The sequence below is a fragment of the Salmo salar genome, chromosome 16 (assembly GCF_965601325.2).
Source record: "Salmo salar chromosome 16, fSalSal1, whole genome shotgun sequence".
In the NCBI taxonomy this organism is placed as follows: Eukaryota; Metazoa; Chordata; class Actinopteri; order Salmoniformes; family Salmonidae; genus Salmo; species Salmo salar.
The window spans coordinates 74,558,655-74,575,000 of NC_138306.1; the positions used below are offsets into that span (position 1 = coordinate 74,558,655).

At 47.2% G+C, this 16,346-nt stretch overlaps 2 protein-coding genes across 7 annotated transcripts in view; both read right to left on the bottom strand.

Annotated features, from left to right (window-relative positions):
* Positions 1-8,078, bottom strand: part of atr (ATR checkpoint kinase) — a 41,363-nt gene extending 33,285 nt beyond the window's left edge. For 2 of the 4 annotated variants that reach the window (XM_045697733.2, XM_045697737.2), the window contains exons 1-13: positions 7,854-8,078; positions 7,460-7,551; positions 7,218-7,370; positions 6,242-7,128; positions 5,559-5,701; positions 5,026-5,465; positions 4,784-4,939; positions 4,500-4,698; positions 2,944-3,197; positions 2,576-2,873; positions 2,267-2,438; positions 2,033-2,188; positions 26-316 (exon numbers count right to left, since the gene is read on the bottom strand). In XM_045697733.2, coding sequence (XP_045553689.2) covers positions 26-316; positions 2,033-2,188; positions 2,267-2,438; positions 2,576-2,873; positions 2,944-3,197; positions 4,500-4,698; positions 4,784-4,939; positions 5,026-5,465; positions 5,559-5,701; positions 6,242-7,128; positions 7,218-7,370; positions 7,460-7,551; positions 7,854-7,906 — 3,294 coding nt within the window. In that variant the 5' untranslated portion in view covers positions 7,907-8,078. The remainder of the gene's footprint in view (positions 1-25; positions 317-2,032; positions 2,189-2,266; positions 2,439-2,575; positions 2,874-2,943; positions 3,198-4,499; positions 4,699-4,783; positions 4,940-5,025; positions 5,466-5,558; positions 5,702-6,241; positions 7,129-7,217; positions 7,371-7,459; positions 7,552-7,853) is intronic. The other 2 variants (XM_045697735.2, XM_045697734.2) reach the window with 2 other exon arrangements.
* Positions 8,079-11,677: 3,599 nt separating this feature from the next.
* The window catches only part of LOC106591444 (plastin-1), a 14,787-nt gene continuing 10,118 nt past the window's right edge, over positions 11,678-16,346 (bottom strand). For all 3 annotated transcript variants that reach the window (XM_045697739.2, XM_045697740.2, XM_045697741.2), the window contains 13 exons: positions 16,320-16,346; positions 16,021-16,153; positions 15,811-15,892; positions 15,286-15,451; positions 14,893-15,035; positions 14,590-14,685; positions 14,207-14,402; positions 14,039-14,117; positions 13,694-13,808; positions 12,927-13,060; positions 12,712-12,835; positions 12,389-12,513; positions 11,678-12,250 (listed from right to left, as the gene is read on the bottom strand). The exon at positions 16,320-16,346 is cut by the window's right edge and continues 103 nt beyond it. In XM_045697739.2, the coding sequence (XP_045553695.1) occupies positions 12,112-12,250; positions 12,389-12,513; positions 12,712-12,835; positions 12,927-13,060; positions 13,694-13,808; positions 14,039-14,117; positions 14,207-14,402; positions 14,590-14,685; positions 14,893-15,035; positions 15,286-15,451; positions 15,811-15,892; positions 16,021-16,153; positions 16,320-16,346 (1,559 nt within the window). In that variant the 3' untranslated portion in view covers positions 11,678-12,111. The remainder of the gene's footprint in view (positions 12,251-12,388; positions 12,514-12,711; positions 12,836-12,926; positions 13,061-13,693; positions 13,809-14,038; positions 14,118-14,206; positions 14,403-14,589; positions 14,686-14,892; positions 15,036-15,285; positions 15,452-15,810; positions 15,893-16,020; positions 16,154-16,319) is intronic.

Consider the following 16,346-nt stretch of genomic DNA (forward strand, 5'->3'; position numbering starts at 1 on the left):
CAAAACGATGCCCCAGTGTGTGTACTTGTTGGTAGTGTTCTCCCAGGCGTAGCAGCAGCTCGTTGTGCAGGCCCTGGAAGTCCTGCCTCAGCAGAGAGCCCAGTTCTATCTCCGTCTCTCTCTGGAGGTAGTGGAAGGCTCTCTCCAGCTCCTCCTTAGTGCAGGAACACACCAGGTGGCTGAAGATGTACTTAAAGTTGTTGATCAGGATCTCACGCCGGTTCGCTTTCATCTCATTGGCCAGCGTCCTGATGAGGGCGGAGCCTGTGGTGCTGGCCTTCGCAGCCAGGTAGGGGAGGAGCACCTGGAGAGTCCTCTGCAAACACACACACACACACATTTCAATTGGTCCAAATTAAATCCTAATAAACAAACTGAAATGTGTGTGTATATATACACACACACACAGTTGAAGTCAAAAGTTTACAGACACCTTAGCCAAATACATTTAAACTCAGTTTTTCACAATTCCTGACATTTAATCTTAGTAAAAATTCCCTGTCTTAGGTCAGTTAGGATCACCACTTTATTTTAAGAATGTGAAATATCAGAATGATAGGAGAGAGAATGATTTATTTCAGCTTTTATTTCTTTCATCACATTCCCAGTGGGTCAGAAGTTTACATACACTCAATTAGTATTTGGTAGCATTGCCTTTGACTTGGGTCAAACGTTTCAGGTAGCCTTCCACAAGCTTCCCACAATAAGTTGGGTGAATTTTGGCCCATTCCTCCTGACAGAGCTGGTGTAACTGAGTCAGGTTTGTAGGCCTCCCTGCTTGCACACGTTTTTTCAGTCCTGCCCACACATTGTCTATAGGATTGAGGTCAGGGCTTTGTGAGGGCCACTGCAATATCTTGACTTTGTTGTCCTTAAGCCATTTTGCCACAACTTTGGAAGTATGCTTGGGGTCATTGTACATTTGGAAGACACATTTGCGACCAAGCTTTAACTTCCTGACTGATGTCTTGAGATGTTGCTTCAATATATCCACATACTTTTCCTACCTCATGATGCCATCTATTTTGTGAAGTGCACCAGTCCCTCCTGCAGCAAAGCACCGCCACAACATGATGCTGCCACCCCAGTGCTTCACGGTTGGGATGGTGTTCTTCGGCTTGCAAGCCTCCCGCTTTTTCCTCCAAACATAACGATGATCATTACGGCCAAACAGTTCTATTTTTGTTTCATCAGACCAGAGGACATTTCTCCAAAAAGCATGATATTTGTCCCCACGTGCAGTTGCAAACCGTAGTCTGGCTATTTTATGGAGGTTTTAGAGCAGTGGCTTCATCCTTGCTGAGCGGCCTTTCAGATTATGTCGATATAGGACTCGTTTTACTGTGGATATAGATACTTTTGTACCCGTTTCCTCCAGCATCTTCACAAGGTCCTTTGCTGTTGTTCTGGGATTGATTTGCACTTTTCGCACCAAAGTACGTTCATCTCTAGGAGACAGAACGCGTCTCCTTCCTGAGCGGGATGACGGCTGCGTGGTCCCATGGTGTTTATACGTGCGTACTATTGTTTGTACAGATTAACGTGGTACCTTCAGGCGTTTGGAAATTGTCCACAATTTCTTTTTCTGAGGTCTTGGCTGATTTCTTTTGATTTTCCCATGATGTCAAGCAAAGAGGCACTGAGTTGGAAGGTAGGCCTTGAAATACATCCACAGGTACACCTCCAATTGACTCAGGCTAATTGACATCATTTATCAGAAGCTTCTAAAGCCATGACATAATTTTCTGGAATTTTCCAAGCTGGCACGGTCAACTTAGTGTATGTAGACTTCTGACCCACTGGAATTGTGATACAGTGAATTATAAGTGAAATAATATAATAATCTGTCTGTAAACAATTGTTGGAAAAATGACTTGTGTCATGCACAAAGTAGATGTCCTAACCGACTTGCCAAAACTATAGTTTGTTAACAATAAATTTGTGGAGTGGTTGAAAAACTAGTTTTAATGATTCCAACCTAAGTGTATGTAAACTTCCGACTTCAACTGTATATATGTGCGTGTGTACATACCGTGAGGAAGCGGTGCAGGTCAGGGAAGTCAAAGGCGTGGGCGACCTGAGACAGGATGTCCAGAGCTACTTCTCTCTGATTGGTTAGCTGGCTACCTTGCTCTGGCGTGCTCCGCAGGGCGCTGACGTGACGCGAGTGGAGAGACTCTACCAGGAACTAAACACACACACCAACACTTGTTAGGTACAACCAGGTACAAGCAGACAGTTGTGATTATATAAAAGTGTGTGTTACCTGGCAGACAGGGTTCTTGTACTGGCTGAACAGTGTCTGTAGTTTGAGTCCTCTAGCTGTGGCCAGGGCAGTGATCTGTGTGTAGGCGGACACAGAGACAGGAGACGACTTGGACAGGAGACAGTGCAGTAACCTCAAGAGAGAGAACGACACCAAGCTACCTTTAGCAGCCCTGGGGGGAGAGAAAGAGAGAGAGAGAGAAAAAGAGAGAGGAGAGAAAGCTTGTTAGAACTGTCACCAAGGTATAATTCATCTCCATCACATCTTTTTCACCAAGACATTAAAAGTGTTTTCTGACGTGTGTGTTACCTGCCAATCTCTCCAGTGGTCAGTATGAGTGTGCTGCGTAGCTCGTCGTCTCTGTTGAGTTTAGCCTTACTGAACGCCTCCTTCACACGAGACACCAGCAGCTCCTTGACTGGATCCTGGTCGGGTTCGGAGGTGGGCTCCGACAGCAGGAAGCGAACTGATTGGCTGAAGAGTGTTCTGACTGACGGGTCTGGGTCTTCTATTAGGCCAATCAGATCTCTCAGAATGGCCAGAGAGTCACTGTCTCTGCCTCCAAGGTTGACATGCTGGCAGAGGTGCGGCAGAGCATCTAGGAACGCTAAGACACACACACACGTAAGATCTCACACACTCATTTCGTCAACATTAAAACAAGAACACACACACACCTCTTTTGGCAACACTGCTGCTGCTCGGTCGTAGCAGAGGTAGGACGGGCTTGATGACGGATGCTCCAATGGGAGTGCCCTTCCCAGCATGCTCAGCTGCAAGGCCGAGGCGGGAGCAAAGGATCATGGGTAGTGGGAGGGGTTCCTTGTGATTGACAGTTAATTTGGAGCTCCCCGACAGGACGCAGGTCAGCTGACCAGAAATACCAGCTAGCTCTGCCCTCACCTGCTCTGAGCTGTCCTCCAGGACACTCCTACACAGACAGAAACACTGTTAGCATACCCCTGAACGCTGAAAGTATGTCAGGTTGTGGTGTGTGTACTTACATTAAGGTGGTGTGTGTGAGGTTGTGGTGTGTGTGAGGTTGTGGTGTGTGTACTTACATTAAGGCTGTGTGTGTGAGGTTGTGGTGTGTGTGAGGTTGTGGTGTGTGTGAGGTTGTGGTGTGTGTACTTACATTAAGGTGGTGTGTGTGAGGTTGTGGTGTGTGTGAGGTTGTGGTGTGTGTGAGGTTGTGGTGTGTGTACTTACATTAAGGTGGTGTGTGTGAGGTTGTGGTGTGTGTGAGGTTGTGGTGTGTGTACTTACATTAAGGTGGTGTGTGTGAGGTTGTGGTGTGTGTGTACTTACATTAAGGTGGTGTGTGTGAGGTTGTGGTGTGTGTGAGGTTGTGGTGTGTGTCAGGTTGTGGTGTGTGTGAGGTTGTGGTGTGTGTACTTACATTAAGGTTGTGTGTGTGAGGTTGTGGTGTGTGTGAGGTTGTGGTGTGTGTACTTACATTAAGGTGGTGTGTGTGAGGTTGTGGTGTGTGTGAGGTTGTGGTGTGTGTGAGGTTGTGGTGTGTGTGAGGTTGTGGTGTGTGTACTTACATTAAGGTGGTGTGTGTGAGGTTGTGGTGTGTGTGAGGTTGTGGTGTGTGTACTTACATTAAGGTGGTGTGTGTGAGGTTGTGGTGTGTGTGTACTTACATTAAGGTGGTGTGTGTGAGGTTGTGGTGTGTGAGGTTGTGGTGTGTGTACTTACATTAAGGTGGTGTGTGTGAGGTTGTGGTGTGTGTGAGGTTGTGGTGTGTGTACTTATATTAAGGTTGTGGGTGTGAGGTTGTGGTGTGTGTGAGGTTGTGGTGTGTGTGAGGTTGTGGTGTGTGTACTTACATTAAGGTGGTGTGTGTGAGGTTGTGGTGTGTGTGAGGTTGTGGTGTGTGTACTTACATTAAGGTGGTGTGTGTGAGGTTGTGGTGTGTGTGTACTTACATTAAGGTGGTGTGTGTGAGGTTGTGGTGTGTGTGAGGTTGTGGTGTGTGTCAGGTTGTGGTGTGTGTCAGGTTGTGGTGTGTGTACTTACATTAAGGTGGTGTGTGTGAGGTTGTGGTGTGTGTACTTACATTAAGGTTGTGTGTGTGAGGTTGTGGTGTGTGTACTTACATTAAGGTTGTGTGTGTGAGGTTGTGGTGTGTGTCAGGTTGTGGTGTGTGTGAGGTTGTGGTGTGTGTGAGGTTGTGGTGTGTGTACTTACATTAAGGTGGTGTGTGTGAGGTTGTGGTGTGTGTACTTACATTAAGGTGGTGTGTGTGAGGTTGTGGTGTGTGTGTCCCACGTGGTGCAGTAGTAGAGGAAAGCTCCTGACAGCGCTGGCCCTGACCACCTCATGGTGACTCTCCAGGGCCTGGGAACACACAGACACACGCCACGACACACACACATCCCCACGCAGCAGAGACAGCAGCAACACACACTCCGCCTGGACCTGGGGGGCTGCAGAGACAGAGATGTTATACACACACACACACACACACACACACACACACACACACACATACACACACACAGTGTAACTCACAGTAGCAGGGAGACAGTCTCTTAGCCAAGTCGGGGAGGCTGGGGGGGAATCCTGCCTTCTGATAGGCTGGGACAGACGACAGCTCACACACCCATGGCACAGACAGCAACGTGCACACACTACTCTGGAGACCACTGTCCTCAGCCGGGCTACTCACTACGCACAGACCGGAGGTGAGAACGACATTTTACATCACAACAATTTATGTATGCATGTGTGTGCTTGTGTGTGTGTATTCTTACTTGTCAGGTAGATGATGGAGTCCAGTATTCTGACAGCCACCTGGATGGCAGACTGTATATGGGCGTGGTCAGTGGTAGACTTAGCCCCGCCCAGTAGTGATTGACAGGTTTCCAAAGCCCTGCCCAGAGTGGAGGCAGACAGCCACAGGAGAGAGGAGGAGCTGGAGGAGAGAGACAGAGATGGAAAGATCTGTGTGAGAGATGATGTGGGGTGTGTTACCTTCTGGGTGTGTGTGAGATACCTGGTGTGTGTGTAACAGAGGCCAGCCAGGTGCAGGATGAGAGCGAGTCCCTCCAGAGCTCTCAGGGTCATCTGAGGGTCAGTGTCAGGCTCAGGGGTCGTCAGGTCAAGGTCACAGTTCACCAGAGAGGCCAGAAGGTCATCCAGCCTGCTGGTCACTGCCGCCCACACCTCACTACGCACACGCATGTCCACCTCCCTACACACACAGAGAGAGATAAAGATGGTAGCATGTTGATATGGACAGCAGGATTTAGAGTGATCTAGAGAGTAGAGATCAGATGTGACTCACATCGGGGAAGTTTTGGGGGTCTTGCTGGCCAGGGGGGTGATGGGTAGACAGGGTCGCTTAGCAGCCGTTTCTCCATCCTCCCTCTCTTGCATCACCACGGCAACCTCAGCCTTCAGGGCAGTGTAAAGAAACCCCTGCACACACTGACACACACACACAAAGAACTGTAAGCTGACTTTACACAAATATACAAACCAAATGCAATTGGTTGATAAATGAAGGCCAGTGTGTGTGTGTGTGTGTGTGTGTGTGTGAGAGAGAGAGAGAGATACAGGTGGAAAGGGGACTCTAGATGGTTATAACCCGTTTCAGCATGGTCATTGCCATTGAGGGTTTCCACCATTTTAAAATAGTCAACTGGGTAGAGACTACAATGGGTTGGAAGCGATCAGTCAACGATCAGAGCATTGTCTTCTTCAAATTGGGTTGCCTATGGTTTATAAAATATCACCACCGTCTAGTGGCCACAATAAATGAATGACACACAAGATTTGGTTCAGGACTCCAGCACTGCAGGTGGTGGTAAATCATCAACATTAGCTTTACGCTTTTTTTAACACAAAAGAAAATTGATTACTTTAAAATAGAGATTGCTTCACTTGTGCTGGCCATGCTGAGAAAGACTTTATAATTGCACAGATACAAAGATGAGTCCTCTTTCTACCTCTATGGTGTGTGCGTACCTCAGACTGTTTCTCCATCCCGATGGAGTGTGTGAGGGTTCTGCAGACATCAGTGACTCTCTGTTTCCGTAGAGACGGGGCGCTCTCATATCCCGGTGGAACGGACAACAGGAAGTTAAAGACAAAGCTCAGCGATTGGCTGACCTCTGATTCCAGAACTAAGCCCGCCCCTGCCAGAACACACACACGTTCCAACAGCTGGGCCAGGTGGGTACGCTCAAACCGTGTGTGTGTGTGAGCAGGTGTGTGCGCAGATCCAAACACACACTGCGTCAGCTTCAGCAGCTCTCCCCCATATGTCTCTGGCTCAGGTGTGTGTGTGTCCAGCAGCGTCAGGTACGCTGTAAAAAACTCCTGACTCCGCCTCTCCGGGAACCCACCAATCTCCGCCAACCGCCTCAGCATCACCATAGCAACCTTCCTTAACCGAGCACTCCCATAGGCCACGACCAAACAGCCTGCCTCCCAAGCCACCCCCATCTCCCTGCGGCTGGCCAATCCCCTGAGGGCGTCAGTTAGAACGTTCACTGTCACCGCAACCAGGGTTTCCAAGGCGGCAGGCGAGGGGAGGAGGAGGGGTGAGGGGGTGAGATAAGGGGTGAGAGAGACAGAGAAAGACTGCAGGGTTACCGGCCACAAGGTGTGTGTGTTTGTAGAGTGTTTATGTGTTCCTGGGGTGTGTGAGTGTGTGTGTGTGTAGAGCAGATTGCTGAGGTCCTGGGCCAATCCAAGCATCTCTTTGGCGATGACGTTGAAGGTGATTGGTGCTCGCGGTCTGAGTGCGTGCAGTAGGGAGCAGAGCACGGCCGAGACACGCCCATGGATGACGTCACAGCTTGGCGATGCGGCGACTCGCAGCAACCTGCCGACAACCCACCTACTGAACTCTAGCGAGAGAGACGGAGAGGGAGAATAAGGGAGAGGGAGTAAGGGGGAGAGGACAGTTTAAACCACAAGTGTGTGTGTGCGTTCTTACCGGTGCTGCTCTGCTGTGTGTCTGTGAAGTGGGCCAGCTGACAGGCAGGGTTGACAAACATCAGAGAGGAAGACTTTATAATGTGCTGAACAAAGTCCAACAGCATCACACACGCTGGCTCTGAACTGGACCTCTTAGACAGCTCCAACGCAACTGAAACAGATACACACAGTCAATACACTGGGCGAGAAGAGACAGAAACTGAGAGAGAAGCACCGACAGAGAGATTAACTGCGACTCACCGACATCTACGTCTGTCAGTATTCGGTCAATGAACTGACAGAGAATCTGACGAGGCTTCTGAACCACCTTGTTGTATTCCTCTGCGGTGGCACTGGAAGTGTAGAAAATCGTCAAACCTTCAATGTGTCTGATATGCGTGACTGATTCTACTGCATTGACAACAAGTTGTTACAGCAATGTAGTTAGCTAGCTACAGTAGCTAACTAAGTGTACAAGCTACCGAGCTAGTTAGCATTATTGACGTTTATGAAGTCATACTGTTTAATTGTTTCATTAAACAGCAATATGCGGAGCAGTTAGAACATTTTACTAAGTTAGCCAGCATTAGCTAGCATGTTAGCTACCTACAGTAGCAAAACAATAACGTCCAGCGTACAGACAGCGCAGACTCACCTCGCTAGCTCCTGCAGTGCAGGTATCATAGCGGACATTTCCAAGCCTTCCATCTTTAGACCAGGGACTGTGAACAGTCCACAAAACGCTCTATTTCAAAACAGCTGGCTAAATTGTACACTGTTATGCGGAAACGACAACATTTCGGCCCTCATGTCTTCCTCAAAGGAGCCGTTTGAAAACTTTCGCTCCAAAGTGACGTTTGGCTATGGCAACTGTAGAGGTCCAGTCTTGATTCGGACAAGTTACAAACGCAAACTGCTCTCCTTTGAGGAAACTGCAGCAGAGAGGATGGAAAACGCACAGATTTACATTATTTAGAACTCAGTAATTTAATCTCTGTGGGAAAAATCCTAAAATATTTGCATGTTACTGTTATTGTCCAGCATTACCTATTGAATATGATGATCACATTGGCCTTTTTCTACTGTGCAATATAACTGTGTATATCTGTCTACTTCTGCAGGTGGTTCTGAGATTGAGAATCTGGACTACTAGCCTGAGTTTGTAGGTGTCTTGTGATTGTACAGTACCAGTCAAAAGTTTGGACACACCTACTCATTCAAGGGTTTTTTTTTCTTTTTACTATTTTCTACATTGTACAATACTATTGAAAACATCAAAACTATGAAATAACACATATGGAATCATGTAGTAACCAAAAATGTGTTAAACAAATGTAAATATATTTTATATTTGAGATTCTTCAAAGTAGCCACCCATACAAAATGGCGCCGACAGAGATGGTCGCCTCACTTAAGGTCCTTAGGAAACTATGCAGTAATTTGTTTTTTTACGTATTATTTCTTACATTGTTAGCCCAGAAAATCTCAAGTGTTATTACATACAGCCGGGAAGAACTATTGGATATAAATGCGACGTCAACTTACCAACATTACAACCAGGAATACGACTTTCCCGAAGCGGATCTGTTGTTCGGACCTCCACCCTGGACATGAGATCTTATCCCAGAGGCTGATCCAAAACAACACAGGAGAGGCAGACGGAGCGGCCAACTGGTCAGACATAGAAAGCTAATCTGAGAACAAGGCTTCCTATATTCTAACAGCATATCGAATGCACGACACGGGCTGGTAGCTTTCTGGACCATTGCTACGAAGTTCCGCGATGCATACAAAGCCCTACCCCGCCCTCCCTTCGGCAAATCTGACCATGACTCCATTTTGTTGCTCCCAGCCTATAGACAGAAACTAAAACAGGAAACGCCCGTGCTCAGATCTATCCAACGCTGGTCTGACCAATTGGATTCCACGCTTCAAGATTGCTTCAATCACGTGAACTGGGATATGTTCTGGGTAGCCTCAGACAATAACATTGACGTTTACGCTGACTCGGTGAGCGAGTTTATTAGTAAGTGCATCGGTGATGTTGTACCCACTGTGACTATTAAAACCTTCCCTAACCAGAAACCGTGGATTGATGCCAGCATTCGCGCAAAACTGAAAGTGCGAACCACTGCTTTTAATCATGGGACGGCAACTGGAAACATGATCGAATACAAACAGTATAGCTATTCCCTCCGCAAGGCAATCAAACAAGCAAAGCGTCAGTATAGAGACAAAGTAGAGTGACAATTCAATGGCTCAAACACGAGACGTATGTGGCAGGGTCTACAGTCAATCACGAATTACAAAAAGAAAACATCAACGTCTTGATCCCAGACAAATTAAACAACTTCTTTGCTCGCTTTGAGGACAATACAGTGCCACTGACACAGCCCGCTACCAAAGCCTGTGGGCTCTCCTTCACCATGGCCAACGTGAGTTAAACATTTAAACATGTTAACCCTCGCAAGGCTGCCAGCCCAGACAGCATCCCTCGCCGTGTCCCCAGAGCATGCGCAGACCAGCTGACTGGTGTGTTTACGGACATATTCAATCAATCCATATCCCAGTCTGCTGTGTACACATGCTTCAAGATGGCCACCATTATTCCTGTTCCCAAGAAACCTAAGGTAACTGAACTAAATGACTATCGCCTCGTAGCACTCACTTCTGTCATCATGAAGTGCTTTGAGAGACTAGTCAAGAATGATATCACCTCCACCCTACCTGACACCCTAGACCCACTCCAATTTGCTTACCGCCCCAATAGGTCCACAGACGACGCAATCGCCATCACACTGCACACTGCCATCTGGACAAGAGGAATACCTATATAAGAATGCTGTTCATTGACTACAGCTCAGCATTTAACACCATAGTACCCTCCAAACTCATCATTAAGCTCGAGACCCTGGGTCTCGACCCCGCCCTGTGCAACTGGGTCCTGGACTTTCTGACGGTCCGCCCCCAGGTGGTGAGGGTAGGAAACAACATCTCCACCCCGCTGATCCTCAACACTGTGGCCCCACAAGGGTGTGTTCTCAGCCCTCTCCTGTACTACCTGTTCACCCATGGCTGCGTGGCCATGCACACCTCCAACTCAATCATAAAGTTTGCAGGCACACTTAACCATCATGGCTACCACAGCATTCTGTAGCAATACACCATCCCATCTGGTTTGCGCTTAGTGGGACTATGTTTTTCAAACGGACAATGGCCCAACACACCTTCAACCTCAACCCAGTTGAGATGATAAAGGATGAGTTGGACCGCAGAGTGAAGGAAAAGCAGTCAACAAGTGCTCAGCATATGTGGGATCTCCTTCAAGACTGTTGGAAAAGCATTCCAGGTGAAGCTGTTTGAGAGAATGCCAAGAGTGTGCAAAGCTGTCATCAAGGCAAAGGGTGGCTACTTTGAAAAATATAAAATCTAAAATATATTTTGATTTGTTTAACACCTTTTTGCTTACTACATGATTGCATATGTGTTATTTCATAGTTTTGATGTCTCCACTATTATTCTACAATGTAGAAAATAGTAAAATAAAGAAAAACCCTTGAATGAGTAGGTGTGTACAAACCTTTTGACTGGTACTTTATATTCTAAGTGCTTGTAGGTCTCTTGTGGTATATATTCTAAGAGTTTGTAGGTCTCTTGTGGTATATATTCTAAGAGTTTGTAGGTCTCTTGTGGTATATATTCTAAGAGTTTGTAGGTCTCTTGTGGTATATATTCTAAGAGTTTGTAGGTCTCTCATGGAATATATTCTAAGAGTTTGTAGGTCTCTTGTGGTATATATTCTAAGAGTTTGTAGGTCTCTTGTGGTATATATTCTAAGAGTTTGTAGGTCTCTCATGGTATATATTCTAAGAGCTTGTAGGTCTCGTGTGATTTATTAACATTATCAGGCTGAGCACCAGTGTTTGGCTCCAAAATGTTGCCGTTTGTGTTTCCACCTCTGAGGCTCAGCCCAAAAAAGCTGTATCTGTGGTACAGTAATTATCACTGCCAGTTGAAATGTGGGAGCGAGGCAAGAGGGGAAGATGTATCTGTGGTACAGTAATTATCACTGCCAGTTGAAATGTGGGAGTGAGGCGAGAGGGGAAGATGTATCTGTGGTACAGTAATTATCACTGCCAGTTGAAATGTGGGAGTGAGGCGAGAGGGGAAGATGTATCTGTGGTACAGTAATTATCACTGCCAGTTGAAACGTGGGAGTGAGGCGGGAGGGGAAGTTGGAACCGTGCATCAACTCACACAAGGATAACTGACCTAGTTCCATCACACAGTTCTCCTTTGTTGTCCTCCTTTGTTTCTGGTAAATATTTATCTCAGTCCCGGGTGACGGGTGTCATAAACACACGTTTCTTAAATGGGTTTTATTATACGTGTTTATGATTGAGTATTCAAAAATGCACCACTCCTCCCACACACACACACACACAATTTGCATGAACAAAATGTCAGGCTGCCAGGATATTATCGTCGGTAGAATGAGTTTACTAAGTCAAGAGAATTACACAACATTTACAGGTCTGCAGCATGTCTGTACTGTTCATTCTGTAAGGTGTGTGTATGTGTGCGTGTGTGTGTGTGTGTGTGTGATTGAAACCAAAGGGTTCATGTCCCCTCCACTATATAGATTTATAATTCTATTCTGTGGTTTCTTTTATACAGAATGAATTAATACATGAATCATTTAGAGATATTAAAATGATCCATCAGTGCCTCCTTGAGCACATAACTGAAATAAATGTTTAATGAACAATCAGCTGCGCTCTGATTCTCCGATTATATACACTGATCTAATCACAGACGAGATGAGCAAGAGACAGGAAGAGGGTAAAGGGCAAGATGCAAATTGGGACAGGCTGTTAGTGTATGTTAGTGTGTCTGAGCGTGTGTGTGTGTGTTCAGCCGTCAGCTTTCTTCATGCCCCTCCCCATCAGGCATGCGAACACAGTCAGAACCATCTTGGGTTTCACCTCGACCAGGTCATCAGGCAGAGCGTAGACACGGGCTCCGATCTTCCTGGATACCGTGATAGCGTACCTACAGGAAGACAAAAGGGAAGGGAAGTCAGCTCAGGGGTCAGGGGTCAGAGGATAGGGATCAATTAGAAGTAAGAGGTTAGAGGTTGGGGGTCGAGGTCATTTAGAGTTCAGAGGTTAAGGGTCAGGGGTTATTTACTTGGCGTTGTTGAGCTTGTCTGCATCGCTGAGCTCCCCTCTCTTCACCAGGTCCTCTTTGATAGATTTCGGGGCAATGGTGTCTAACAAGTCTATCACTGGGAGACTAGTACTGATCAGCTTATCCTGCAGGACACACACACACACACACACACACACATTAGAACTGTTCACACACACACACACACACACACACACACACACACACACACACACACACACACACACACACACACACACACACACACACACACACACACGCACACACCACACACACACACACACACACACACATTAAAGCTGTTCACACACGTACACACCCACCTTGAAGCTGCTGATCTGTGAGTCCTTGCCTCCCTCTTTGAGCTGAGTGTTGACCCAGTTGATTATGATCTGGTCTCCAATCTTCTCCCCATCTCCTAGATCAGACAACACCTGGAGAGTGTACCTGAGGGGGGTGGGGGATGATAGAGGGATAGTAAGAGGTGAGAGAGATGTCGAAGTGAAAAAGGAAAGGTGTGTGTTTGTACTGTACATACCTCCTCATCAGCTGCCAGACCAGAGCCAGTGTGTGCATGGGACTTCCCTCGTTCAGATTCACTCCTCCAATTCCCACCAATGAGAATCGAGCTTTATTCCGACCCAGTTCCACCGCATAGGTACAGTTCTCCAACTACACACACATACACACCAACACAATGCCTGGAAATCCTCTGTATTTTCATCAACAATATATTGATAAAAGAGAATCTGTGTGTGTGTGTGTGTGTGTCAAATACGCCAGATATTGTTGTTGTGGGGGAGGCCAGGGAAGTGGGCTGCTCATTGGACGGTTACATGGAGCAGGCCTTTGCTGAGAAGCCTGACTAGGGCAAAGCAATTGACTAGGTACTGCTCTGTTTCAGCTGTCGTGGGCAGCCTAGCTGTTTGGAGAAGGAGGTGCTTTCTGTACCTTTGAGTGCCTTGCATATGTAACAGTGTAGGTTCCGTTCCTCTCTTCGCCCCAACCTGGGCTCGTACCAGGGACCCTTGCACACATCAACAACTGACACCCCACGAAGCATCGTTACCCATCGCACCACAAAAGCCGCGGCCCTTGCAACGCAAGGGGAAACCCTACTTCAAGTCTCAGAGCGAGTGACGTCACTGATTGAAACGCTATTAGCGCGCACCACCGCTAACTAACTAGCCATTTCACATCGGTTACACATACATGGACCTTTGACATGTTTGGGATCCTTTTTTTCTCAATTTGATTGGTGGATTCAAATAAAGTATGTGTGTGTGTGTGTGTGTGTGTGTGTACCTTCTTCATGTTACTTCCCAGTGCAGAGTATGGAGGTCTGTTGACTTTTTTCCACTCTACAGGGACGTTGACTTTCTCATACAACTGGAGAATTACCACCGCATCACACAGGTCACTGCAACACACACACACACCAATAAACACATGCAAACATCAACTCTCTGTCTGTCTGTCTGTCTGTCTGTCTGTCTGTCTGTCTGTCTGTCTGTCTGTCTGTCTGTCTGTCTGTCTGTCTGTCTGTCTGTCTGTCTGTCTGTCTGTCTGTCTGTCTGTCTGTCTGTCTGTCTGTCTGTCTCTGTCTGCTGTGTGTGTGTGTGTGTGTGTGTGTGTGTGTGGTTACTGTACCAGTAGAGGTGGTTAACATAGGGAGCAACTCCCAGAGAGTTCATCCAGTTCCTGAATGTTTTCTCCTCTCTGGATTCTCCTGTTAGGACAACATTACACATATTACAGTGTGTTTGTGTGTGTGTGTGAGAGAGAAAGAGTGTGTGAGTGTGTGTGTGTGCAGCTCACCCTCTATGAGTGCTGTGTCTATGTTGTTGCTGTTAGTCCTCTTCAGGGCTGGGTGTGTGTTGAAGAGGTTGGCTACGAAGGCCAGGTTCAGCTTGCTGTTGCCAGACACCACATCCATAGGAGAGACAAACTGTCTGCAGTCCAGACGGGCTGCCTGGCGAAGCATCATCTCTGCCCTGCGTTCGTCGTCACGCTCCTATACACGCCACACACACACACACACACACACACACACACACACACACACACACAAACGTAAGAGGCAACACACACACACACACACACACAAACGTAAGCGGCAACACACACACACACACACACACACACACACACACACACGCATGCAAACATGAACACGCACATATGAATACACACACGCTTACATTGATGCCGGTCATATCGATGAGGATGGCCATCTCGTCTATGTCCTCTCCTTTAGGTGAGATCTGGTCCAACAGGTAGAAATACGCCCTGGAATCCTACAAACACAGTATAATAACAGCATTAATACATAAACAACATATTTGCAGTGTGTGTGTGTGTGTGTGTGTGTGTGTGTGTGTGTGTGTGTGTGTGTGTGTGTCGTGTGCGTGTGCGTGTGCGTGTGCGTGTGCGTGTGCGTGTGTGTGTGTGTGTGTGTGTGTGTGTGTGCGGTGACTGTACGTGAGTGACAGTGTGTGTGTTACCTTGATGTCTTGGCTGAAGTTGCTGATTGGTTGGGCCCCAGCGTTGCCTAGGTGATGGTTGACCCAGCGTAGCAACAGTTCTTCAGGAGACAATGACATCAGGTGCTCTAACTCCTCCCCCTCAGACAGCAGGTTAATAAGAGCTGCAAATAAACACAAACAGCCAATAGGCTTGCAGGATGTTGCAGATACACACACAAACAGCCAATAGGCTTGCAGGATGTTACAGATCCGCACACACACACAAACAGCCAATAGGCTTGCAGGATGTTACAGGTGGGGTCATATAGTTTGACATGGGCATGAAGTTCATATGACATTGAAACTAAATGAGACACTCTCTTTGTTTGTGGCTGTGTATGTGTGTATGTGTTTGACAATGTGTGTGTGTACCTTCATTGCTGCTGATCTCTATGTCAGCAAACAGTCCTATCTTGATAATCTGCCAAAGCAGCCCCAGCACCAGGTGGGGTTTCCCAGCCATCAGGTCAGGGGCGTCGATGTTGACCACGGTACAGCCGATAGACAACGCAGAGTTTATCGCCAGCATCAGGTTCTCCTAGAGAAGGGGGGAGAGAGAGAGAGAGAGAGAGACAAGGAGAGACAGGGAGAGAGAGAAATAGAGAGAGAGAGAGATGGAGAGACAGGGAGAGAGAGGAATAGAGAGAGAGAGAGACATGGAGAGACAGGGAGAGAGAGGAATAGAGAGAGAGAGAGATGGAGAGACAGGGAGAGAGAGGAATAGAGAGAGAGAGAGTTAGAGTTTTGATATGGGACAGTCCAAACTTTCCTGTGTGTGTGTGTGTGTGTGTGTGTGTGTGTGTGTGTGTGTGTGTGTGTGTGTGTGTGTGTGTGTGTGTGTGTGTGTGTGTGTGTGTGTGTGTGTGTGTGTGTGTGTGTGTGTGTGTGTTAACTCACGGTCATGGTAAAGGTGGTGTGTTTCTTGGTGTTGATGACTCTCTCATCGATGGTGTCATGCTGGGAGAGGTTGATCATTTTACTGCAAAGACAAAACAGAGTATATGATAGCAGTGTGTGTGTGTGTGTGTGTGTGTGTGTGTGTGTGTGTGTGTGTGTGTGTGTGTGTGTGTGTGTGTGTGTGTGTGTGTGTGTGTGTGTGTGTGTTACCAGAGCAGGATCCCATCTTTTACTGATTTGAAGAGACTGTCTCCGTCAGGGTTCATGGGTAGAAGGTGTTTACAGTCTTCATCTTTGGCCAGAGACTTGTTGATCCAGTTCACAAACGCCACCTTCTCCTCATCTAACACACACACCCACACACACACCCACACACACATGTACCAACATGTACCAACATATTCTTACATGAATAGGACACACACGTTATTCACATTTTCTGCCCCCCCCCCCCTCTCTCTCTCTCTCTCTCCTCTCTCTCTCTCTCTCTCCTCTCTCTCTCTCTCTACCTGAGTAGGAGTGCTGTGTTCCCTCGC